Raw genomic sequence first — 26,159 nt, forward strand, 5'->3', positions numbered from 1 at the left:
TTTGCTTTTTTTTTTTTTTTTTTCTCATAATATTGCAGTTTGGACCAGAAAATCCCTTTAGAACACAGCAAATGGCTGCTCCTAGAAATATGCTTTCTGGATATGCCGAACCAGCTCATATCAATGATTTCATGTTTGAACAGCAAAGAAGAACTTTTGTCACATACGGTAAGGTTATGTTAAGATTTAAATAATTCAACTGTGAGGCTTACTAGAAGTGTGAGTTTTACGTGCCACTTTCTCATCTTTGTATCTATGCGACATACTAAGGAGGTGACAGATGAATTCATTTTATTTATGTAACTCTGCGATACCACTGCTGGCATATAGAACAAACATCGATACTGTTTTTATACTCATGTTTTAATGTAACTTATGATATCAGGAGTGATTTCTGGAACATTTATATTCTATAATACATGTAGTTTATTGTGGAGTCAACCTGCACAGTTCTTATCAGTGAAGTTACTCTCATTTACTCACTCTGTACTTTGGCTTTTGGCTCCTATATATGGTATTTCTCTTGAGTCTTCACCCCTCAGAAATTTACATGACTTCTGTTGTTCTCCATTTTCCCTTTTCACCCCGAGTTCCTGGTCTCTCTGCTCATGGTACCGGGCTTCTCAATGTGATCTCCACATTCTCTCTAAATTTTCTCTACACTGGTCTGCAGAAGTGGAAAACAGAATTTTAAATAAATAACTTTAGACTCACCATGGCCGTTATTAACATGAATGTTAACTTCAGTATTAGAAACCACATATTAACATTTTTTAATGTTAAAAATGTTGCGAAAGTTCATGTGAGAATTTCTTGTATCATTAGATTTCAAGTCAGTTCCAGTTTGCACATTTGAAAATGTGATGCATATATTATAATACAGTAGAATGACTTTTAAAGTGAGATGCAGTAGTTAATTTTTTAATGTACAATACTTAACATGGTTTTTTCTTAAATGAATTCCCCAAGTAATGTGTTAAAGCCTTTATTATATATTATTAAATTGCTTTCCAAAAGAATTCTCCTGACTTACTCAACCACCTCATGTATGAACATTCTCTTTCTCTTTAGCAAAGATCCATGTGATAGTTTTTCCTTTGTTTATTTGATAATTGAAATGCTATATTTCTTTATTTCAGTTTGATTTTTCTGGACTAATGAGGCTGAAGACTTTTCTCCATGTTTACAATATTCCTTTGCAAATTGCTTATTATTTAGAATGTTACTACTGGTAATCTTAAGGGTATAGTAACAAAATTGGTATAGTAGTCCTGTCACATACAGCTACCAAAAGGAAGAAAGTAGACGTTAACTCCATTGAAAAGGTAAAATGGAAGATAAGCTTTAAAAGATAGATGTGTGTGTTTAAGAATTACAGTGGAGGTATATTCACTTATTTGTGAGTAGGAGGGCAGAAAACTAGCTGGGCTGAACTTCTGTAGTGTTAGAGCTGGATCTTACTCTATCACTGACTGATTTGTAGTAGAATATACGACTAAGTGATTCCCTTTGTTCCTGAAAGGAAACTAATGTTGTCCACTAGTTACCTGGGGCAGAGTTAGTGCGAGTGGCAGTGAGACTTCAGCCCAGAAGATGTGGATCAAGAGAGAAGCACGAGTTCCCTTCCTCAGGAACACGGCTGTGGCTAGATGGGTGGATCGGTGCCTGCACAGAGACGACGGACCAAAGACAGCCTTTCCCTCTTCCCTTGTCCAAGCATCACACAAAAGCACTTCACAGAAATCCTTCAAAGTAGAATGTTTAAGATAGGAATTTTTAACTCATGATATGTTGAACTAAATTTTATATGAACCTCCTTAATGTCACATTAAGAAAAATCATGTACAGAACACTATTCTGTACCTCAAAGAATTGAAAGCTAAAATAACTCATAGGATTTGAACCTGTGATTTCAGAGATTCTACTCCAAAGCTCTTTTTCCGCCATCAAGCTCTCTCCTCTGGCTAAGAACATATTTTAATGCTGAAAAAAAGTATGAGCAAATGAACTAATAGCCAGGTGGTTGATTGTATTCTTGATATCATAAGGGTGAGTTGAGCACCTGCATCCTTGGCTTTTTTAAAAATGTTTCACCGACAAATCTTTTTTTTTGTTTCCAAAAGAAACTCCCTTTACGCTTGCTAAAAAATAAAAATATTAACATATCCCCTACGATGTTCTCTTTCATAAAAATGGATTAGTATGTTTTATGTATTGCATTATTGTTTACATAAATAAGTTGTAGGCCATAGATTTATCAACAACCTAGCACCTTTTTATGAGGGTAATTATGAAAACTTAGTATACAAAACATATCCACTTGATAAAAGACTGAATTTGCTTATGTAGACTTTCCTTAAGTTTCCCTAGACCACTAAGACAACATTTATGTGCAGCTAAATACCCTATAGGCAGTTGAAAGTATTCATGTACTTTTCTTACTAAGGAAATACTCTTACTTTTTTTACTAAGGAAATATGAATAAAGAGTAATTTATGAAGTCCAAATATTAAGGTTAGAAGGAAAACTGTGCTTACTGAAAATGGCATTTTTCAAAACAGTAGCTAGAGTTTATATAATCTTCTTACAGTTTCTTTTTTAATAGTTTATATAACTTAATAAACTCAGTCCTACAATATCCATTACTAAAAAGCATAAAGAATAGCTTCTAAACTTCTTAATACATGATGTATATGTATTTTTTAGGCTGTTAGAATATTTGAAACTAAAGTTTGGTTTCATGGTCAGAAAGGCCGTTAGTAATATAATATCAGCATGGTGGATTCATCGTGTAAGATGCTTCTTTTTCTGCTGAAGTCGTTCATGGTCCACCCTGAGATTAGGATTAATTATTTTTAATAGAAATATAGCTCAGGAAAAAAGGATTAGTCCTTAAGGAAACTATTGTTAATACCTCAGGAGGAAAATGTGAAGTGGATATATTTGTATAGTAATGAAATGAATGATACATGGTAAAATGGTATCGGTAATTTGTACTTATTTCCTACAGGCTATGCATTGGATCCGTCGTTAGATAATCATCAAGTGTCTGCTAAATACATTGGTTCTGTAGAAGAAGCTGAAAAAAATCAAGGTAATTTATTTTATTTTTTTCCCCATCCCAGTAAGGTAATTTATTTTAAATATATCTCATATATATATATATATATAATTGCTGACTTTTAATGACTTGCACATCTAGTATTTTATTGAGTCCTCAATTTTTAAAAACTGACAGTAGAGTGGTACAGTCCAGAGCAATATGGTTTAGAACTGTTATCGTTTAGAACTCGCATTTGCCTCTTACTGGCAGTGCTGTCTTGTAAAAGTGGAGGCACATACCTCTGTGGAGTACTCCGCACCCTGCCCGGCCTATGGCAATCACTGAGTAAGTAACAATTTAGGGGATAAATAATTTGGGCAGTGATTTTCTCATTCCTATCAAGATAGCAAGTTGCATTTTTATAGAGCAGAAAAATTTTACTTTGTGCATCTATGACAGTTGTCTTTGAAGGGTCATTTGATGACTAAATTTGAGTATGTTCTAAAATAACATTTGTGTTCATAGTCACTGTATACTTACTGTTATAAAACAAAGCATTGTACTATATGCTAACATGTTACAAAACTTATCAGACCATTGGAATTTGCTTTAAAAATCACTTTTAAAAAAGAATGTGCTAGTTGCCTAGGAACATTTCTGCTTATTAAGACAGATGATCGAACTGCCTATTGTGGATGAGCTAGATTCTTGTTAAAATAGAATTTTAGTATGCTTCAGTTTTAACATACAATCTAAAGGAAACTGGTTTGAATTAAATAGATCTTTTTCCTTTAAGTTAGATATCTTTGAGCTATTGTGTATGTAAGTACATCCTTAACTTTTGATTATGACTTCTATAAACCTTCATTTTTCCAGTTTAATGGCTCTTCACAGAGTGCGCCTCCTTTAGATCAAAACAAAACTCAGAGACTTCCTCCTCATTTCTTTTTACTGTAAAAACTGACGATCTTAGAGTTCAAGTTTAGATTCTGACTATGTAAAAGAAATTCAAGATTCTTACGAAATCTTGTTTAATTTATATTGATGAATTACATGGGAAGTAAACATAAGTATTTACTGTAACTCCATTTTTAAATGACTATAGTTTATTCTTGGTTTCAAAGATATTATTTAACAATATTGAGTTGCTGAATTTCTTTCAAAACTGTCGAAAATCACCTGGCACAGGCTTTTGATTCATTAAAGAGGCTATGAATCATTGTGGGATTACATATCTTTGTTTAATATATTAAAATCCTCAGTAATGTAGTGATGCAGTGATGCTTCCTCCCTTAGAAGGTTAAAAACCTTTCTGTGCAGTACGGCTTGGTATATCAGCAAATTCATTGATTTTATTTTTGTTTTTGGTCACTTAATCACCTTTCTTCAACTATAGGTATATTTTTCATTTCTTTGTGATATTGTTAATACAGGTTTAACTGTATTTGAAACTGGTCAGAAGAAAACAGAAAAAAGGAAAAAGTTCAAAGAAAATGATGCATCTAATATTGATGGTTTCTTGGGGCCATGGGCAAAATATGTGGATGAAAAGGATGTAGCCAAACCTTCAGAGGTAAGCTGTGATGTTTTTTATTTTCAGTTCAGGTATGCACTAGGTGTCTGTGAAGTGTATGTCTATTAATAAACTTGAGATTTCCTTAGAGAACCAAATGACTCATCAAAATTTCTGTCTTCATTGATTGAGAAAACACAATAAAATTTCATTTGCCTACAATATTGATACTTCTCTTTTTTCTGCTTTACTTTATACTATACTTTTTAATTAAAATAGAATATTGAACAACTTTTAATAAAAATCATGTTAATAATGCTTTTAAGCATGGTTGCTATTCTTCTGAAACCAGACATTCAAATAACTAGAGAATCAGGCTTTTTATCAGACTGATGGATCTCACTTAGTAATTTATTTTAAAATCTTAAATTTTATCTTTATGTTTTTAATAATATTATAAGGTCTATAAAGTAAAACTACAGAATTTTTCCCCTCCCCACCTTCATGCTCCCCTGTCTCTTTGGCCATGTACTGGTCCCATGATGTGTTTAATACCTTTTTGTAACCGGCAGAAGAGGTAATCATCTTCCTCTGTGGAAGAGTTGAGCTTGTTGTCTTGGGAAACATACTTGTAGCTTTTGCTTCACAAAGATGTAGATAGACTTCATTATAAAGAATTTATAACCAGCTTTGGACATGATGAGGTTCTCAGACATTCATTTTTAAATTCACGCTTCCATTTCCTTAGGAAGAACAAAAAGAATTGGATGAAATCACAGCAAAGAGGCAGAAAAAAGGCAAACAAGAAGAAGAGAAGCCTGGGGAGGAGAAGACAATCTTACATGGTAATCTAGTTTTACTGTTCCTTCATTTTCATGAAAATTTCACTGTTTTCTGCTCATATAACACCAACTGTCCTTACTGTCAGTTGCTTTAAAATCATTGTATTCAGTGTAACTGTGTTGAACAGTTTGTATCCAAAGAAGTCCCACAGCAGAGTCTTCTTCCTACTGGAAAAAGTAGCATGATTAATGTTTGCTACAGCTAATTCTTTTTGAAGTGCTACTGAGTTTTTTAAAAGTCATAAAGAAGAAATTTAAATGATCTGTAATCTGTCCTTTCCTAAGATAAAATTGAGTCTTTTGTTATATTAATAATGCTTCAGTCACTTACCTGAACCAAAGCCAAATATTCAGTTACTATCACAGTTTGTAACTATTACTAACTTAAATTTTAAAAGAACAAACTTTGTTTTTCATGTAAGTAAATTGAAGGTTGCTTCTCTCCTATTTTGATTTATGGAAAAAAATACATACATGCTTACTTACCAATAATTAGCCACACGGGAATTACACAGTGATTATCAAAAACTGTAAAGAGTAATTCAACAATGACAGTGTTACTTACTATTTTATGGGTTTATTCCTAAACCTTTAATTCTGTTTTTTAAGTTTACTTAATTTTATTGGTATAATCTAGGTATGTATAATGATCACATTCATTATAGAGAGTTTTTATCTGTAGATGATCAGATATTTAGATTGCAGGAGGCTATACGTGGTTCTCAAGCTTCGTTTTTATGTTCAAGGAGTTTGTTTAGTACTGTGGTGCTTGCAGCCACAATAGCAGTAACAGAAAGTCTTTATTACGTACCCAGTCTGTGCCGAGCATGCTGGTAAGTATGTCATCTGTATCCGTGACTGTTACCCGGGCCTGAGGTCATCGCCCTGTAATCCTGATACTCTAGAACACTAAGGCAACGGTCACAAATATGAACCCACCCTGGTCAATTTAACAACTTAAACCCTTTCTCAAAATAAGAAATGGACTCAGCATGTAGTTGGTCTGAAGGCCCTGGGTGCAGTCAGCCCTGGGTTCAGGCCCGGTGCCAGACAGAAAAGAGGAAAGGAGACGTGGGAAGGAGGGATGCAGGGGAACCAGGAGGGACTAAAAGTGGAGAAAAGGGCAGTGTTTTGGTTTTTTAACTTCCTTCTTTTATTTGTGTTTCTTTACTAGTGACTCATCCAGGACCCAAATACTATCTTTTGTTACCTCACTGTAATTATACTGCAGTGAGGTCTTTATTGTATCACTAAAATGTGTGACTGAGTGGAAAAAGCATTATCTTATCTAAAGGTCTGATACTGTCTGAGTATTTAGGAACTCCAGAATCCTACCTCTAATTGTAAATGATGGCACGTATTTCAGGCAGCTAGATTTTAGCTAACTCAGTCTTGACACCATCATAAGAATGTTGCTACCTACTTCATATAGACATAGCCCCATGAGTGAAACAGTTTGTTTGCATTTTTAAGATACAGATTTCATGACTATGCTTATATTTGTTTATTGCTTTCTTTCTCTTTTTTGTTTCAGTTAAAGAAATGTATGACTATCAAGGCAGGTCCTATCTCCACATACCTCAAGATGTTGGTGTTAATCTACGGTCTTCTGTACCACCTGAAAAATGTTATCTTCCCAAAAAACAAATTCATGTGTGGTCTGGACACACAAAGGTAAGCAAATTGGTTATTTCTGCTTATGGTAATGTTGTAACAGGGAAGCCAGTGTTGAGTTTCAGCTGTTGATGAGAACAATATTTCTGATAAAGATGTAGAGATATCAAGACAAATCAGGGAAGTCAGATTATAGGTAACCTCAGTGACAAGGCTTTGAGATAGATATTTGTGTCAGTCAGTTAGCCAGTCCGTCTCCAAGGCCCCTTGGGCTGACCCTGACTGCCATCAGCTGCTTTACTGTAGCCCAGTCCTTTCCCCACAAGGAGCTGCCACAGTCTGCCTTCACATGGGCACCAAGTCAGCAGGTGATGGGTTGTTGCTAGCCTCTGGTCTCTTGCTTAGCTTCAGCGATGATATGTGGTTCATGGGATTATCACATTTCAGAGATAGTGCTCCTGGTTTATAATCCAAGGTACTATTTAAATTAATGTAGACATCAAAACATTTGATTCTGGTATTCTTTGTCATCTCTACTATTTTAACTGTTATTTTTCAGCTTTTCACAAAGAGCAAAGGGATTATGTAAGAAAAAAATGGGGGCATTAGTGGTTTGATTGACTCTGGTCTGCCTTGGGTGAAGAAGTCATATTCAAGGTTAAAATTAAAATGTTCAAAAGCTCAGTGTCTATAATACCAGAAGATTACTCTGGACCCATGATGTTTGGAAAATAGCAAATTTGGTTGCTTAAAATACACTGTTTTTCTGTTCCTACATTTCTAGCTATTATTTGAAGTTCTTCAGATTGGTAACTAATGCTCTTTCACAGGGTGTCAGCGCAGTAAGATTGTTTCCCCTCTCTGGCCATTTATTGCTGTCTTGTTCCATGGACTGTAAAATTAAGGTGAGTTTCCGCCACAGAAGGAGAGTACTGTGCTGCAAAGCTATTGCTTTTGTTAAATCTGTTCCATTATTTATAAATATATTTGGGTGTGTTAGGCAATTAAAGGCTAATTATTTTCTCTTAGATGCTATGAATTGCTGAACTGTTTTCCAGACTTGTAGATTCAAATGTGATCCAGTTGGTGAGGCTCTTTGAAGCTTGGGCAACTGTTGAGAATGTAATCCAATCACCTTGGCACTAGACACATAAATACTTAATCACAAATCATGCATTTTTTATAGAGATTTTGGGTATGTGACTGATGCATAGGCAGTAGAGAGATTGTGATAGAAATCCCAGTTTTTGAAAGTAGGCAGTGTAATTCATCCTTTTCCTTCCAAATACTTAGTAGACTTCTGAGAGCAGAAATGTTCCCGTTCCTGCTCCCACTTTGCATAGCCTCAAGAAACTCCACCTCTGTCTCCTGCTGAGCTATTTAGCGTGATTAAAACAAAACAAAACAAAACCAAACCCCAATGCATGTCAACTCGAATATGTGGAAAACTTTGAAAAAAAGAGCTCAAATCTGAAAAGATAATTCTTATTATGTCTTCATTGTGTCCAAATCATTTTAGTGCTTTTATAGCTTGAAAGATTGAATCATTAGTTGTATTATTTTTAAATAATTTATGATCATTAACAATATATAAAGGCAACGTCTTTTGATGACAGCAGCCATTTAGATATTTGTCTCTAATAGAAAGTGTCTCGGTTTGTCTCTAATTAAAGTTTATAGCAAAGAATTGTTGTTTCCTTTAACTTTCACTTTATATTACTCCATAATATGATCTTCTCTTTGACCAAAAAAGCATAGAATTCAATTTAGTTCATCCCTGTAAACATTGTTAGAAGCTTACTAGGTACAGAGGCCTGAAGATAAAGAATTAGGAAGGTACGGTCCCTACCCATGCAGCCATCACTTCGTTCTGATATAAATGATTGATTCGTATAGAGGTGTAGGTATTCTGGCTTCGAAACGGAAGCATACCTCAGGAGGGTTAAGTAAAACGAAGAGGAATAGAATTTCGGAGGAGTGAATAGAGTGAATCAGCATGGTATGCGCTGAACAGTACAGCAGTTTTGTGGTTGCTAGAGCATAAAATTTAAGAGACAAAGAATGATTATAGTCTTCGGCAAGAGACCAGGTCTCAGAGGCCTGCCTGGCACGCAGCGGGGACTGAGACTGTATCCAGTTGGCCCTGGGTGGCCAAGAAAGGCTATTTTCAAGCACTAGCAACATTGTGAAGGATTGGATTTGAGGTAGGCAAGAATAAAGCTAGCTTTGAAGCTTCATGTTCCTCTACTTTAGAAATGATTAGAATTATGAGCCTGTTATTTTAATCTAGGTAATTATTTTCTTCTAGAACATTTGCTACTTCAGAAAAACACCCCCCCAAAAAACCTTTCAGTATCAAAGTATTATATACATGTCAGCTTTAATAGCGTTTAATTCCTTTTAAAGGTAGTTTGTAGTATTATAAAAGTAGAAACTTTTTAGCACAGAAAATATATACAATATAGAAAAAGAACAATAAGAAAATGAACCCATCTGGATTAACTCCAAACATAGTTATCTTGGTATTTTAATACAGATATCTTTGATCAACTTTTGATGCCAAAGTCTTTAAAACTCTTCAGTTGTAAGGGTGTGTTATATGTATGCATGTATCCAAGTGGTAAATCACAAACTGACAGGACTCCGCGACGTTTATTGACCAACTCTCCTGCACACACACAGATACGCAGACATACCTTCAGCACATGACTGTTGTTGCTTAGCATGCGTGATGCCCTGAGTTTAAGCCCCTGCACGAAAACTAATTTTTAAATGTTATTTTTTCTCCAGCTATGGGAGGTTTATGGAGACCGGCGCTGTCTACGAACGTTTATTGGTAATACGTCTTTTCCTTGGCTATAAATCTGTTTGGAAAAACTTATTAAAGTAAAGTGACTTTATAGACAGTAATTTTACTGTACTGATAGTGAGGAAAATGTTTATAGACTTGAGCTGACCTTGAAAAGAGGAGTAAGTCTCCTCACATGGACAAAGAGAACTTGAAAATAAAAAGTTACAAAAGTAGTATGGGGCTGGAGATTTAGCTCCGCGGCATAAGCACCTGCCTTGCAAGCAGGCGGTCGTGAGTTCAATCCCCGGTATCAATAAAAATGAAAAAGACAAAAAAAAAGTAGTATGAGAAAGCATGCTGCTTTGGGAAATCACATACAATGCAGAATTGTGGGACGCAGGTAAGAGAGAAAAGTGGAGGAAAGTAATAGAAGGGGGACAAGACAGAGGGTCATGTATGGCATTCCTAGAATTGAGACTTTCCTAAGGGCATCAAGGAGCCATTGAACAACTCGGCAAAACAGCAAAGTAGCATGATTGGAAGTTTACAAAGACCGCGTGGCAATCTGGAGAATACCTGGATAGAGCAAGAAAAGAGGCAGAAAAGAAGTGACTTGTACAGTGTGTCATTGTTTGGAGTAAAAGGCATGAGAATCTGAACCAAAGGCACAGAGACAGAAGGAAAGAGCTGCGACGGAGTTGAGTCAGAGGGATGCAGCGATGGTGGTGAATGATGAGAAGTAGGCATCTAAGAAGACTCCAGAGGGGACGGAGGAGTGTCGGATCCACCGCTGTGGGGCAGGATCCTGTGGGGCAGGAGGGGTCCTGAGGCTGGCCCAGTGCACCTGAGCTGCCAGGGCGTGTGGACCTGAAAATTTCCAGTGAGCATCAGCCAGATGTTGAGCTTTAAAACCAGGTTAAGAGTTGGCAGCTGAGGTAGAAAACTATCAGACTGAGACAGCTTGAAGAAGAGGGCCAACGGGAAGTTAGCTGTGTGACGCACGAGAAAGGTTTATTGTCTGTCATTTCATACGAAGGCCAGTTGTCCCAATTTAACTGCACCATAGTGAAACTGTAAGTCATAGTGGCTCTGTTTTTAGATTAAAGTGGGAGTCTGTTCAGCTGTGCATTAAGACTTTAGGCCTCCAGTTGAATAAATACTATCCAAGATGTCACGAAGACTGAAGAAAGACATATGGAAAGGCTGTGTCTGGGGACAAAGTGTCTTTGTCAGATAGAGTGGGTTTGGTCCCCATCTGTCTCCGGGATAGTGGCGCACTTTTCAGTGGAAAGTTGAAATTCTCCTTAGAGGATGACGGCAGCTCTGCAGGCCCCTTACTGTGGAAAGAATGCTTCGTTGCCATGGCCCGTGCAGCCTTTCTAGAGTTTGGCAGAGTTGGCATTGATGGTTCATGCTGCTTGTGGTCAACAATTTGTGCCACTTGCATTTTGTATGTGTCTTGATCATGGTGGGGGCGGTGGCAAGTGGTAAACTTTTTGCTTTTGTTTGTACTTGTAACATTCAAAAGCGTTGATTGGTCAGGCAAGATTGATTCCAAATGAAAGCATCATCAGTATCTTAAAATTAGTCAGTTGTCAAAATGTCACCTTAAAAGGTAGTATTTTCCAAAGACATAGTCTCTGAGAGTTTAAACCAGTTTCTATAAAGATTGATAATATGATTATAAAACAATTATTGAACAAGGGCTATAGTTTCCTGCACATAAGTTTTAGGTGACTTTGTTTTCACTTCTAGCCTGCTGAATAATCTAAGTGAATCTCATCATTTCTTAGCAATAATTCGTTTATTATGTTTCTATAAATTCTTGGCTGTTTAGTCACCGCTTACCCGTGCTCCGTAGTAAGACACTGACATGACAGTTTTTTGAAAATCAGACCTTTTCTTTTTATTCTTATTGAAGCATGCATCAGAATCACTTGAACTTCTTGCAGGAAAGAACCACCCACACCCCACAACCCACACATAACAGACTGTGAAACAGTAAATTAAAAGAAGGTTCCAGTGATCCTTACTTAAGCTTTCCTTGCGACCACTCTTGAATGTTGTTTCTCTTTAGGGTGTTTATGAAGACGCAGTACTTGATTTCATTGCCATTTCTGTTTACTCTGCCTTAGGTCACAGTAAAGCTGTTAGGGACATCTGCTTCAACACTGCAGGAACCCAGTTTCTCAGCGCAGCCTATGACAGGTATCTGAAGCTCTGGGACACTGAGACAGGTAAGAGCACAATCATAAAAAGCAAAGTGAGAGCAGTTAGGTTTGAACAGTATGAGTGGCCTTCTGTGGCAAAGTGGTATGATCTCTAACGCTGGGTTTTGACCCCATTATTATCAACTAATATCACAAAATGTGTTTATAGAATTGAAACTCAGCTATATCATCAGCAACTTTTGCTGTGAAACTTTGTCCCAGCATAAGAGTTGATAAAGCAAACACACTGCACCTAATAGAAGCACAGTGTTCAGTGAGCAGAATTAAATTGTTCAAATTGGTTTAAAATGTAGTTCTGAACTCTCACGGGCCAGCTGGCTTTACACATTTGCAACTACATTGATTCCATTAATATTTTGTGGCTAAACTATTTTTATCATACTGAATTTTAAGGGTGATGGGAATACAGGTAACTAAATGTTTGCCAGCTGGCATTATGCAAGGCATTTATATGCAGTGTGTCATTCAGTCTTTATCTATTCCTGTAATTGATGTGCCATCATTACATAATAGATAAGAAACTAAGACATAAAGGTAACTTTCCAGAGTCACAGGCAGAGTTGCATTTAGACCGCTGTCCCCAGTGTTGAAGCCTGTGTTTTCACCTCGGTAGCCGCTCAGTTCTGTGTTTAGTTCTGACCATACAGCTATCATTTGAAGAGCTTGAGAGTCACTATGATGGGTTCCTTACGTGTTTGGTCCAAGCTGTGGGCAGTGTTATTTTGTATACAGCAAGGCTGAGTCCCCCACCCCAAGCTCTTTTTAAAATCAAAATATAGTATATGTAAAGTGTATAAAATTCATAAATATTCAGCAATCTTTTTTAATAAGCATATGTTTGAATTTGTTTTAAATACCGAATGATCAAGACCTAGAACAGTTTAGTGCCTCAGTATGGTTTCTTATACCCTTCTCCAGTCTGTTCCCTGTGATTGTAGTAGCTACTCTGTCATTACTGATTGGTTCATTTTGCCTGTTTTGGACTTCTGATAGATAGAATCATACCATATTTCCTCTTTTGTTTCTTGCTTCTTTCGCTCAGTTAATATGAGAGTCACTTATGGGGTTTGTGCCTCTTTTTTATTGTGTCAAGTATTGCTGTTATGAATGAAATTATAATTACCTGTTCAACGTTTGATAGTACAGATTAACTTTTGAAAAATTATTTTTAATCATTAAAAATCTGTGAAAAGAAACAGTGTAAAATGCTCTTATATTTTATTAAACAAATGACCACTAGATCTTAAGGCTACCGTTATCCCTAAGTGGTCTAATTTTATTTAATTTGAATCTTCATTTTTAGGACAGTGTATATCAAGATTCACAAACCGAAAAGTACCCTATTGTGTCAAATTTAATCCTGATGAAGATAAACAAAATCTCTTTGTGGCTGGGATGTCTGATAAAAAGATTGTGCAGGTGAGTCTTTTTGCATTATTTTTATTAAGATTATGTGTTATAATGGGGAATGGAGCACAGAATGTTAACTCATTTAATGTTTGCTGCTTTTAGGGATTCCTGATATTCTGTGCTTAATAAAAAGTTGTCAATTCATAAAAAAAAGTTCTAGATCTTTTCCCTGTACTTTCCAGAAAAACATCTTCATTGGCTTTTATAAACCTGTTGCTTTTATGCCTTGTCTGCTGTACAGTGGGACATTCGAAGTGGAGAAATTGTTCAGGAGTATGATCGACATTTGGGAGCTGTCAACACCATTGTTTTTGTTGATGAGAACAGAAGATTTGTGAGTACGTCTGATGATAAGAGCCTGAGAGTTTGGGAATGGTAAGTTTCCCTTAGTAGAAAATGTGCTTTATATAAAGAAAGCAATTAAAAATTTGTAGGCAGAGCCGGGATGTAGCTCAATGGCGTAAGCACCTGTCTGGCAAGTGCAAGGTTGTGAGTTTGATCCCAGATACCAAAAAAATTGTAGCCAAAGAAAAAGGCTAATAATATGCACCAATTTGAATATTTTTGCAACTATGATCCTCTCTAGCCAATTAAATTGTTTTAATTTAAGTAACCACAAATAAAAATTATAGCGTACTACCTTCATGGCCTTTAGATTACCTTTTCAGAGGCTGTTACTTTTGAGATGCTTTTATTACCATGATGATAATTACTGTACTGTGGTATCTTCCATGTTTTATATCTTACTCATCTTTGCAAAATGACTGGCAGGCAGACTCTCCAGGTTCTGCTTTGTGTTATGTAAGGACTAAGCATAAGATCCTAGCCTTAGAACAAACCCAGAGAAATCCTGATGTATCATCTTTTTAATGTCTGTTTTGTGATTATTCATCACTTAACATTGCCCCATATCAGCACACTTGTACAAATGTTTTGCTTATAGAATACCATCATAATATATTGGTTAATTGCTTTTTTAGAGGAAAAAAAAAATTTTTATAAAATCAAGAAATACTAAAGCTAGTTTTGTTAAGTATCGTAGGTCATGTTCTATAATTTAGTTGCAAACAAAGACACTATGTTTTTTTTGTTACAATAAACGTGTGGTTGGAACCAGCTTGTTTTTATATTCAGTTACGAAGCATGGCTCGACTATGATTATAGCCTTGCAAGGACTAGAATGTACTTCAGAGCACCCCCAGAAATTGTTACACTTTAGGAAAAAGTGGGCAGCCTGGAGCCACAGTCTGTGGTTTCCTGTTCAAACCAAATCCCTTTGGGCAGCTGAGCAGGCCTTACCATTGTCAGGACAATTTAGATGCTAATCAAAGCTGCTGTGTAATTTAACTGCACTTACTCCTACACTTACTCTCCCACCAAACCTTTAGATTACTTCCAACTGTTACAGTTGACAGGACTTTATATGGAGTCTTTTTTTTTTTTTTTTTAAATTTTAAAGAGAAGATAGAAAAAACAAAAGAAGCGTACAACAAAAACCACAGTGATACAGGATTTCAAGACAAGCTGATAGGAATTTAACAATGGTTGTTATATTGCATACTGTATTCAAGAGTAGCTCAGGTTACCAGATACAAACAGTCTTAATATATGAGATATGATGCAAAATACAGTGAGTTTAGTTTTTTTAAATGCATTGTAGTAAATGATCTAGTGCCACCAATCCCTCTCAAAGTATTCTCCCTATCAGTGAACGCGCTTACTACATCATCCTTGCCACTTTCTGAAGCAGCTCCTGAAGTCCTCTTTTGTGAGCGTTTTCAGTTGTGCTGTCATGGCTGTGTTACTGTCCTGAATTGATTCAAAAGGCGTACTTTTTTTTTGTCTTTTTCTTTTTTATCTGAACCGGGGATCAAACTCATGACCACACACTTGCAAGGCAGGTGCTTACGCCGCTGAGCTAAATCTCCAGCCCCTAAAAGGTGTACTTTTGACTTTGGGCAAAAGTCAGAAGTCACACAGTTCTAGATCTAGTCATGAAAGTGGCTAAGGACACAGCTTAATGTTTATTTGACAGAATTTGGCTGAAACATTTTGAGTCAGTTCAGGACATTAAAGCAACCATGACTGCAGCTAACGACACTCATGAAAGAGAACTTCCAGAGCTGCTTTGGAAAATGGCCGGAGTGATAGCAGAGTGAGCTTAAAGTGGGGACGAGGAATCAGGGGCATGTGCCTTTTACTGTGACAAATTTTTTAACTTAAACATTGACCATATATTTTGTTCATGCTTTGGATTGTATCATCCTAAAGGGTTATGGTTCGAGAACTGCCTCATAACTTAAACTTTTCTTGCTTTAAAATGTTTTCTTACAGAGAATCTGATATGAAAAATACATTTTTTATAAACCACCCTACATAATTTGCACAGTGCTTTCTTAAACATATGTATACATGTTTTCTTTTATATATATTACCATTTTAATTAGGCCCAAACATAACACCTGTTTCTACCTTCAGCTGATATTTTAGCTCCATTTTAAAATATAGAAGCAATGTAAAATAAGTTGGTAGGTTTTTGAATTATGTACCAGCTACAGAGTTTAAGAATGCTTGTATTTTTGAAGTAGAGTGTTGGCCAGCAAAATGCTTTCTCTCCCAGATCTCATACTCCTAAAAGGTCATAATACTGGTTTGGGGGTATTGGGGGGCTTGGGGGCAGTTGTTTTTTTGTTTTTTGTGGTTTTTTGTTTGTTTGTTTGTTTGTTTTGGCTTTTTGAGACAGGGTCTCGCTATGCAGTTCAGGCTGGCCTTGAGCTCACTTTGTACATAAGGCTGATCTAGAATTTGCAACAATCCTCCTGCCTCAGCCTCCTGAGTGCTGGGATTACAGGCATATGCCACCATGCCTGGCTCCATAATACTGTTTTGTTATGAATCATGATACCCTTTAGATTTCCCTTTACTCTTACTATCAGAAGTCATCAGCATTGTATTAGTGTTAATTTGAGAAACAGATATAACACAAGATATTCAAATATATAAGAAACTACAAGATTGGTTTATAAGACCACCCTCAGAGGAAGAGTGCAGAGGATCCAGTCTGAGGCCTGGAGCTCACTGCAGTGTGCAGTGCGAGTCCGTATCAGGAGGCCAGTGGCTCTGCAGTGGAAGACTGAAGAGTCTGCTCTGGAAGCCGGGAGCAGACATCCAAGGAGAAGGTGAAGACTGGAGCTCCTTCGAAGAAACAGACATGGATCCATCCTGCTTCCCTTCCCCGTTATACCATCCAGGCCACAAGCTGCCCTAGGGAGTGGGATTGCTGAGCCACTTCAGTCGAGCTTCTTACTCAAGTTGACACAACCAGTCAGCCATCACAGCTGTCGGAATCACTCATGACATTACATTTATGAAGTCCTTTATACTTGCCAATCTGTGCTGAACATTTGTGTATGAACTCTTACTATGCAAAACAGTGTTATGAGTTGTTATTCCCATTTTTTATATAAGGATACTATATAGATTTAAGTATTTTGCCTAAGGTTATATGGGACACAAAAGGGCCAATATTTAAACTCGGGTCAAGTGATTCCAAAACTTGAGTTCTTGACTGTTGTTAGATAGGGGAGTGAGTGAACTGAAAACAACCTTGCATCTGGTTTGATTTGTGAAAAAGCAAGAAATGTAAGGATCAATTGTTGTACAAAGGGAAGCAGGACGCAAACCAGCTCATTATCCCCAGAAATTACAAGGGCTCCTGGCAGCTTGTATAGAAGGGAGCCCTAATCACCTCAAAGCAGAGCTGATCCCACTGCAGGGAAATCACCGGCAGAGGAGCCTCCAAGTGAGTGGTGTTTACCAAACTTCCTTGCTCTAAACCTACTGTGACTGGCAGTGATACAGGAAACAAACGTAAGGAAACTTGGCTTTCTTAAGCAGACTGTACAGTACAAACTAAGTTGTGTGGTACTGAAGGAGAGTTGGAGGTTATATTAGATAATCGGCAGCCGTGATATTTTAATCACTTAATGCATGAAATGTAGACATGTTTTCTCACAAAGATACTCATTTTAGTAAAATAATAATTTGAAATTTTATGCAGGCTGACAAATATTAATGTTTCTTCTTTTTAAAATTTCATAGACCTGTGTTAATTTCTTTTGTGAATTCATTTACATATTGTTTTTAGCTTATGCTGAATTACAGTACCTAATTAGAAAATAGTGTTATTAAATTTAACTACTGTATGCCTGCAGACATTTTTACTAGAAATAATGAAATACACGGGATAGTTCAGCTTCAGTTCTTGTTCCAGAGCTTGTTGTACGAAGATTTCTTCAATTAAGTGTTCATGTGAATTTTTTGTCCATGTGTGGTACAACATTGACTAACATGTACTTGCACTGTGGTTAATTAAGACAAGGCTCTGATGTTTCCATCCATATTATAAAATTATTAGCCCACTAGCAAATAAGATGAGAAAAAAAGCATGAAGCTTTTTTAGACTGAAGCTTGTTTTTTGGGTAGATTTGGGTCATTGTGAATGTCAGTTCTTAGTGCTTTTTAGAGCGTGAAAGGTTGGAGATCTGACAAATGTTACTTCCATGGTTATATGTGAAATTATTTTCTTCTAACCAAACCTTTTCTCTACTCATTTGTTCTTCTTCTACATGGTTGGATAAATGGACAGAGAAAATTCTTACATGAAGCAAATATTTATTGTTTTCTAATTAATGGCATTATTGGAATTTGAACCGCAGCTTCAAGCTGAAATTGCTGTTTCCTGTTCCACTGCTCCTCAGATTACATTTCCCACACATGACTGTAAAAAACATTGCTAGTCTCAAGCAATAAGATCAAAATTCCTTTCAGAATTACTGAATTTTTACAATTCAGAATTAAAAAAATAATCTTCGAATTTTTGAGGGCTATAAATGTGACTAGGTTTGCATTTTTGTTGTTTTTGTTTAAGCCTTTGTATTACTCCCATGAGTTTTTGTTCTTAATGCTTTTTCTCCTGTACCGTACGTTTTTAAATGCACTACATTGTAAAGCAAAAATAGTCTAGGTACCAAGTACTTAACCTCTGTGTCCTTGGTCATTTCAAGATGGATTAAAGCTGTACATAAATCCTACAGCTCTGCCGGCTATCGAGGTGGTTTTAGCATTCTCAGCTGCTCACAGAGTAATGTGTTAAGGCTGATTAGCGTGTAAAATAGCATTACCCCTAGGCTCGTTAGAATGACTTGTTCTGCCCACCATTGTACAGTTTTTTAAGTTTTTATTAGTACATGTGGATAAATGAAACAAATAGGCACCTCTCAGAAAAAGTAAAAATGGCTAGTAAGAGCCGGGGATTTAACTCTGTGGCCTAAGCACCTGCCTGGCAAGTGCAAGGTTGTGAGTTTGATCCCTAGTACCAAAAAAAAGGTTTAGCATCTCTGGCCATTAGAGAAATGCAAGTTAAAACAACACTGAGATTCAGAAAGGATGGCTGTCATCAAGAAAGCAGAATAACAAAGGCTGGGGAGGCTGTGAGGAAAAAGCCCTTTTACATTGTCGATGGGAATGTAAACTAGCGACTGCTGTGGAAATCAGTATGGAGATTCCTCATAAAACTAAAAATAGAAGGGAAAAAAATCCTAAAAATAGAAATTCCATTTAACCCCCTCCGTTGACCTTTTAAGTGTCTTCCCAAAAGAGTTGTAGACATCATACATATATACCTGTGTTTATAGGCAGCACAATTCATAATAACTAAATCTTAGAAGCAGCCTGTATGTCCACCAGCAGATAAAATGATCAAGAAAATAGGGCATTTACACACAGTGGAGTACTGTCCCATAAAAAAGGTGAACTTGAGTCATTGAGTAAATGTATAATTTATTGAAGAGTTTGCTTTTATTTGGATACTGTTCTTTGTTTCAGAGATAATTCTTCTAAAAGCCTTTTCTAAAATTACTTGTTCTGATCTGCTATTTGGAACTTTTAGGGATATCCCTGTGGATTTCAAGTACATAGCTGAACCTAGTATGCACTCGATGCCTGCAGTCACTTTGTCTCCAAACGGTGAGTTGGTAGAGTGTGAATGTGTTCTTTATGAGCTCCAAGATTTGCTGTAATTGTTACATTCATAAAAACTTTGGTAATTCCCTTTAGGAAGAGTTGCCACACCACCATAACTTGTAGAAGAAAATCTTTTCGGTGTTGTAGAGATAATGACTGCTTTTCATATGTGAGGCACCTTATCCACTTCTCGTTTTGAAAAAATAATGATTTATAGCTCACATTGCCTGAGCATCTTAAGAATTTCATTCTGATAATCAAATGTTTTTGTCTTAATAGTTCTGCTTCCAACAAATCAAGTTTAATGTATCGTTTAGGAAGCTCTTCCAAGGGCGTAGGAAATTTTGGTATGATTATGCATGATGAGAACACCTTAGCACTGCAAAAGATCTCAGCAAAAGTAAAAGTGATAAATCCTTGTACTACTGCTTCCTGTTTAAGAAGACACTGCCTTTAGTACAAGTTATCTTGTGGTACTGACAGATAATCAGAGCTCTGCACAGGGCATTAAAGGAGAGGATCTGTGGTTGGGGAACACGATCTTTGAGCTGCCACTTAGTCACATAGCTACCAAACATGTAAAACCATGGTGAAGTAGCAAGGAAGAGCTTGACCTCGGCCTGGGCATCTCACAGGCAGATTAGTGACAGTTTGCAAGTGCCCGTCATTCTTAAGACCAGCTAAATTGGATCCTGCTTTGGTAAGTGCTGTATCATGTACTCTGTCACAGGAATATATTTTTCCTATAATATTTTTAAACTCCTGTTACAAATACTGCGCGCTGTCTTGGATAAAGCCATTTACCAGCTCAGTCAGTGTTAACGAGTGTGTGGAATACAAGTAAATACTGCAGTCTAGAGGCTTTGATGTATCGTGGGTGGATAAAAGCATCATGCCCTTTCAAAAACAATTAGTGTAACTGTATTAGTCATATCTTTTTTTAGTTGTTTTATTTGATAAACCTGTGTTTCTCATCAGAGTTAATTATTTATTTCACTTACCAGATAGGTCTCTCTTCCCACAGTTCTGTTTACTATATTTATTACAAATTAATTTCACCTCCTAACCTTTAATTTGGTTCTATTAACACTAAACTTGGAATTTCTATATGTTTTTAAAGAAAGAAGCTTTTATATGAAGAGTACTCAATGATAATAGGATTGTATGAATAGAATCCATTACTTTATATGAAATAACTCTTGCCAGTCACATTATTTGTAACACTTTACAGATCGTATGTTAAATTTATTTTCTAGTATGAGAAAGTAGTTGGAAGCAAAAAGAATGATAATGATTGTGAATATACTGAAAATAGTTTTAATTTTCCAGTCTCTCTCAAATGTCTCATTTATTGAATTTATAGGTAAATGGCTAGCATGCCAATCAATGGATAACCAAATCTTAATATTTGGAGCACAGAACAGATTCAGACTGAACAAGAAAAAAATTTTTAAAGGCCACATGGTAGCAGGCTATGCTTGTCAAGTGGACTTTTCACCAGACATGAGGTAAGTTTAAATCTTCTGATCTCATCTCATATCCAAATATTGACAAAAGGATAATTGTATGAAAACTGCATAATATATCAAAACACTAGGAAAGTAAGAACAAGTGATGAAAATTACATTTTGCTTTTCTTTAGGTTTCTGTGTAACTATATCTCCTTCTGTTATGTAGGCCTGTGCCCTTTAATCACCTACCAAATGGCTGTCCATGTCACAAATGCTTTAGTTTCTCTTTTCTCAGCAAAGCTAGGAATACTGTGATCACTGTATTGCTATGATTGAATGAATACTAGAAGAATTAATTTCATATCACAACACTGACAGTAACGGTTCTGCCACTACAGCTCATTTATGTTGGAAACTGAAATCTACCTTTTGAATATTTCTAGGACACACTGTATTTGTGATGCCTATAGTCTTGCTAAAACTCAAATTCTGCATTCATGCCCCATTCTCAGTTAAAATATATAGGTAGAAGTAATTCAGAAGTCTATAGCTTTGTATGTATAGCCCCGCAACTGGGCCTTACACGATGCCGATTCAGACACAGGTGTATTCAGAGGGTGTTGAAGCCAGCGAGCGCTTACGATACCACAGGCTGTGTCTCCTGGCTGTATTGAATCGATTCACATACACCGTTTGACTGTTCAGAGACTGATGGTGAGGCATTCATTGTGGCCCCAGGATTCCAGTCTTCCCAATTAAAGTAATTTTCTAAGATACGCAGTTCATTAGAAAGTTACTTTGTAGACATTCCTGTTAGAGACGTCATGTTCTACCTTATTTTGAGTGTTGTATATTCTCATTGATTTCTTTTATGTTAAAATGGAGAGAAAATCTGTCACTGTTCTTGATCCACTTTATCATTTTCCAGTGTTTTGAATAATTTGACTTTTTTTTGACAGCTATGTGATTTCAGGAGATGGAAATGGAAAATTAAACATTTGGGACTGGAAGACCACCAAACTCTACAGTCGATTTAAAGCTCATGATAAAGTATGCATAGGTGCAGTGTGGCACCCGCATGAGACATCTAAGGTCATCACCTGTGGCTGGGATGGTGTCATTAAACTGTGGGATTAATGAGATTAGTCCTTAAACTACTAGGATCATTTTTGATCCAATGTCATATTTAACTGTATTTAATTATTAAATGTGTTGGATAACAACTTGATTTATAGGTAATGTTTTCCTTACATGGCCTTACGAAGCTGACTGTTTAAAAAAAAGCTTCATAAATTTGCCTCATATAATGTCACTGGCAATTTCATTTTGCTCTTTATGTATGCTATTTATACAATGAATAAACCATTGACTTTCTATGTGATAAGTATTGTTGAGAGGCAGTTTAGATTGAATTCCCATGTATTACCAAAAGGTTCTTCTTTGGTCTCAAAAAAGAATCCCTACTAGATTTGGGATCCTTTAGGAAATAACGTAATTCATGACTAAAGAAGGTACCTTATACTTACCTACCTGTTCAATCAGGAGAACAGTAAAGGACAAAGATGATGTAATCCAGTACATATTTGAAAGAAGACTAAAACCACTTCCATTACATTTAGTGGGTCAAGATCTAAACAAAATTTTGGCCCTCATGAGTTCCACGTTTTTTTTATGACATGAATTGTATATATTTTTATTTGCAAATCAGCAACCTTTTACTGCAACATTCCTCTAAATATTAAACAATATAAAATAAAATTCAGTCAGGAGTTCTTTTCTTGACTTTCTTCCTGATCATTATAGAGAGGACTTACATATTTAAGCAAACACTTCCATTATTTTTGAAGATGGAACTCAAGAGAATGAGCCAAGGCTTTGCGTTTTCTGTTCACTGTCAGTAAGGACCTGGCTACTCTTGAAGCAATCAGGGTCCCCAGGGTCACTGCTTGAGCAGTGTCACTTCTGAAGTCCTCCTCATAGGAGACGGATTATGAAGGCATGGTCCAAAATGCCAACATGTGATTTCTTTGAATTCATGTTTTATCTTTAAAATGACACTGGGTTTTGATTGTAACACATATGCAGAATTTTTAAGGCTAGAAAAAAATTTTTCCTAAATCTGAAAAAAATTGACACTACAAGAAAGTGGCTTGGGTTTCACAGTTTGAAAAGCAGTGACCCTGATTAAAAAAGAAAATAGATTAAAAGCTTCAGTTTATAAAATTAGGATGGTCTCTTGATTACATTAGCTAAAAGCACTTTAGTTTGACAAGCCACTTCTGTTTTAGTAACTCTTATTAGGTGTTTGAATGTGGTTTGAAATAGTTCAGTACCCTGCTAAAAATAAAGACTGGTTGAGAGTTGCTCTCAAGTGCTGACTTAAGAAGCAAAATTATGTTGAAGGCTGGTAACCTCTGAGCGTTAAGCTCCATGTCTTTTGTTATCACAGGAGTGCATGCTTCTTGTCTTCAGAGAGCTTCCATTTTTAAGTTATAATTTAAATCCTGGTCAGACAGGCATAATGGTAAACACCTTGTTAACCCAGCTTTCTGGAAAGCAGAGGCAGGAGGATCACAAATTTGAGCCAGCCAGGGCAACTTAGCAAAATTTTAAAAAGGACTGGGACCACAAAAAAGGAAAGAGGGCTGATAAACTGACCAGGCTCTGTATCCACATATAAGTACATTTCAAAGAAAATAAAAACAGAGATGTACTTGACACACATGATCCAAAGAAACAGAAGCATCCTGCCTAGCTGCTGCCATTTCTTTGTATCTACAGCCAGGAAGAGGCAGTTAAGAGGGAGAAAATCAAGCGCTTTCCTTAGTTCCGGCCACTAGTTTAACAAGTGTGAATTAATAAAATGAGATGTGGCAAAAAGAATCATACATCTAAACTGTTGTTCAGCACCAGTGTTGTGTAAGTTACAAATCATAATTTCTAAATCTGGATTTATTTTATTGTGGTTTTGACTGTTTCTAAACAAGATAGTGTACATAAATTTTCTCTGTTTTGAAAATATCCTATTTTTGAATAAAGCATCTTTTATAAAAAATGTTGAAATGTTTATCATTAATTGTAGGGAGCGGCACGACAGCCCCATTGCTGCCTCCCTGCCTCTCCCTCTTTATGGGCACATAATGCACCTGCCTACATTAACCATAATCCTCTCCTGCTTACGTCACATACCCGGAGGTGACGATGACCCATCAGAAACCACCCCGTAGCCTCTTCCTGTCCCACCAGCCCGCCTTTGGTCCATAAAAGCTGCAACCACTTCCTGAATAAACGAGACTTGACTGGACTCCTCAACTTGTGTCCCTCTCTCTTTGTCTCCCACCCTGTTTTATTCATCCCCGTTCCCCCTCCAGGTATACACCCCACGAATTGATTCGTGGGCTGGATCAATTAATTTCCACACTAAACCATTTATAAACTTAAATGGAAACAAATTTTTAGAGATGAGGGTAAAATATTTCATATATTAATGGAGTTACTACGATAAAATACAAGGCAGTACATTTAGGGCATTTCGTGGTACACTAAAGCATGGTTAAACCCATTTTAGAACACACAAATGAGTACAGCTTTTTCACAGCTAAGAAATTCTTGAGATCTTACTGTTCTCATTTGAAGTAGTTACCAACTGGCTCCTTGTCCTGACTGCAACCTTTTTGTCACACTCAGTACATATCTCCTTCTTCAAAGTTAGAATAAAAGTGATGCTTTGGTGAAAGATTTACTTGAATATTTAAATATTGAAGCACAAGCTGGAAATACTTTGTGCTCACTGAGGCCAATTTTAAAATAAAGAATAAGGAAGTAGCATCAGTCTTATTCCTAAGTAGAAAGTATTATATAGAATGGTTCTTGAGGACACTTTATAAACTGCCTCCAAGAGAAATACTGACCATTTACTTTTCTCTTGTTGTTGGGACAAAATACTCAACACCCAAAATGAAAGAAGGAAAGGTTTGTTTATTTAGCTCAGTTTGTGGAGGTTTCAGTCCATAATCAGTTGGCTCCAAGGCGTGGCACCAGGGCAACCCTTCAAGGCAGCAGAACAAAAAGTGGAGAAAGAACAAGCCACTTTCCTCCCTTATATTGCATGCAGGCCACCTCCAGCCACTGAAGGCCCCAGCGCTCACAAAATCCCTGTGCCCTCCTCTTGACAGGATGAGGATATTTATGAAATTAAGGATCCTGGCTCCCTGCCGAGCCTTTTAGTTAAACTTCTAAATTTCTCAGGTTGACACAGTGTATAACAAATACTTAGAGACAATCCTGAGGATCATCACACCAGCAACTCACAGAGGCTTCTAGAAGGTCCACATGACCCAAACCTGGCCTTCTGCTACCTCTGGGGTATGCTGCTTACCAGGATGTGGCATTCAGAACACAGTGAATAACTGGGGGAGCACGATGAACTCGGGCACCGGGAAAGGAGTGTAAAGGGGTGTCCGATCACAATGTCCATTAGCAGTCTTAAGTGTGGATCTCAGTGTGAGACTTGGAATAACTGATACCTTATCACAGATGCATATTTCTCACATTGGACATCTGCATTCATTGATTCTTAGTGGATTGTAGAAGAATCAATATGCAGAATAAGCAAGACACAGTGGATAGTTTTGCCTTGCAGGGAACATTTGGCACTGTCTGCAGGCATTTGGTTGTCACAATTTGAGGGGTGAGGACGTTGCTCCCACCAGCTAGTGGGTAGAGGTCAGTGACGCTGCTGATCATCTTACAATACCCTCCACCCCATCAGAGAATTGTCTAGTCACAATTGGTAATACTGTGAAAGTTAGGAAATGTCTCCATGGTAAACAATCAATTCAAGAGGCAGGGAAACCCTACCAACCATCAAACTGCCCAAGAAGGGAGTAAGCATACATAAAAATGGATAACTATTGAACAGGCTGCCTCGTAGGTGGAATAGGTGGGTATGGGTGGGTGTGTTTATAATTTATTCCTGTTAACAGTACATCCCTTCTTGCTTCAGATATATATAGTATGATGAAGTTAATGTTCTGTACCACCGATCTGGATTAATTAGTTAACTTGCTTTATACATAGAAGCTTCCAGGAATGCCATAAATCTTCCATTCTGTGAATTAAAGATCTTGATACGGGTATGGACACATCTAAAAGCTGATCAGAGTAGGCACTTACGACTAGTACATTCCACACTTCAGAGAATATTTACTGTATTCATTTGAGTGTGGACATTTTTCATG

The 26,159-nt window shown here is 36.8% G+C and overlaps 1 protein-coding gene across 1 annotated transcript in view; it reads left to right on the forward strand.

Annotated features, from left to right (window-relative positions):
• The window catches only part of Cdc40 (cell division cycle 40), a 42,696-nt gene extending 18,465 nt beyond the window's left edge, over window positions 1-24,231 (forward strand). Inside the window, exons 3-15 of the mRNA XM_003466046.5 lie at window positions 39-168; window positions 3,011-3,094; window positions 4,477-4,616; window positions 5,305-5,401; window positions 6,933-7,072; window positions 7,843-7,917; window positions 9,803-9,848; window positions 11,939-12,040; window positions 13,338-13,453; window positions 13,686-13,819; window positions 19,395-19,471; window positions 20,832-20,976; window positions 21,879-24,231. Coding sequence (XP_003466094.1) covers window positions 39-168; window positions 3,011-3,094; window positions 4,477-4,616; window positions 5,305-5,401; window positions 6,933-7,072; window positions 7,843-7,917; window positions 9,803-9,848; window positions 11,939-12,040; window positions 13,338-13,453; window positions 13,686-13,819; window positions 19,395-19,471; window positions 20,832-20,976; window positions 21,879-22,056 — 1,464 coding nt within the window. The 3' untranslated portion in view covers window positions 22,057-24,231. The remainder of the gene's footprint in view (window positions 1-38; window positions 169-3,010; window positions 3,095-4,476; window positions 4,617-5,304; window positions 5,402-6,932; window positions 7,073-7,842; window positions 7,918-9,802; window positions 9,849-11,938; window positions 12,041-13,337; window positions 13,454-13,685; window positions 13,820-19,394; window positions 19,472-20,831; window positions 20,977-21,878) is intronic.
• Window positions 24,232-26,159: the final 1,928 nt, after the last annotated feature.

Source organism: Cavia porcellus, unplaced genomic scaffold, assembly GCF_034190915.1.
Source record: "Cavia porcellus strain 051 isolate PalLab524CR breed Dunkin Hartley unplaced genomic scaffold, mCavPor4.1 scaffold_7, whole genome shotgun sequence".
Classification (NCBI taxonomy): Eukaryota; Metazoa; Chordata; class Mammalia; order Rodentia; family Caviidae; genus Cavia; species Cavia porcellus.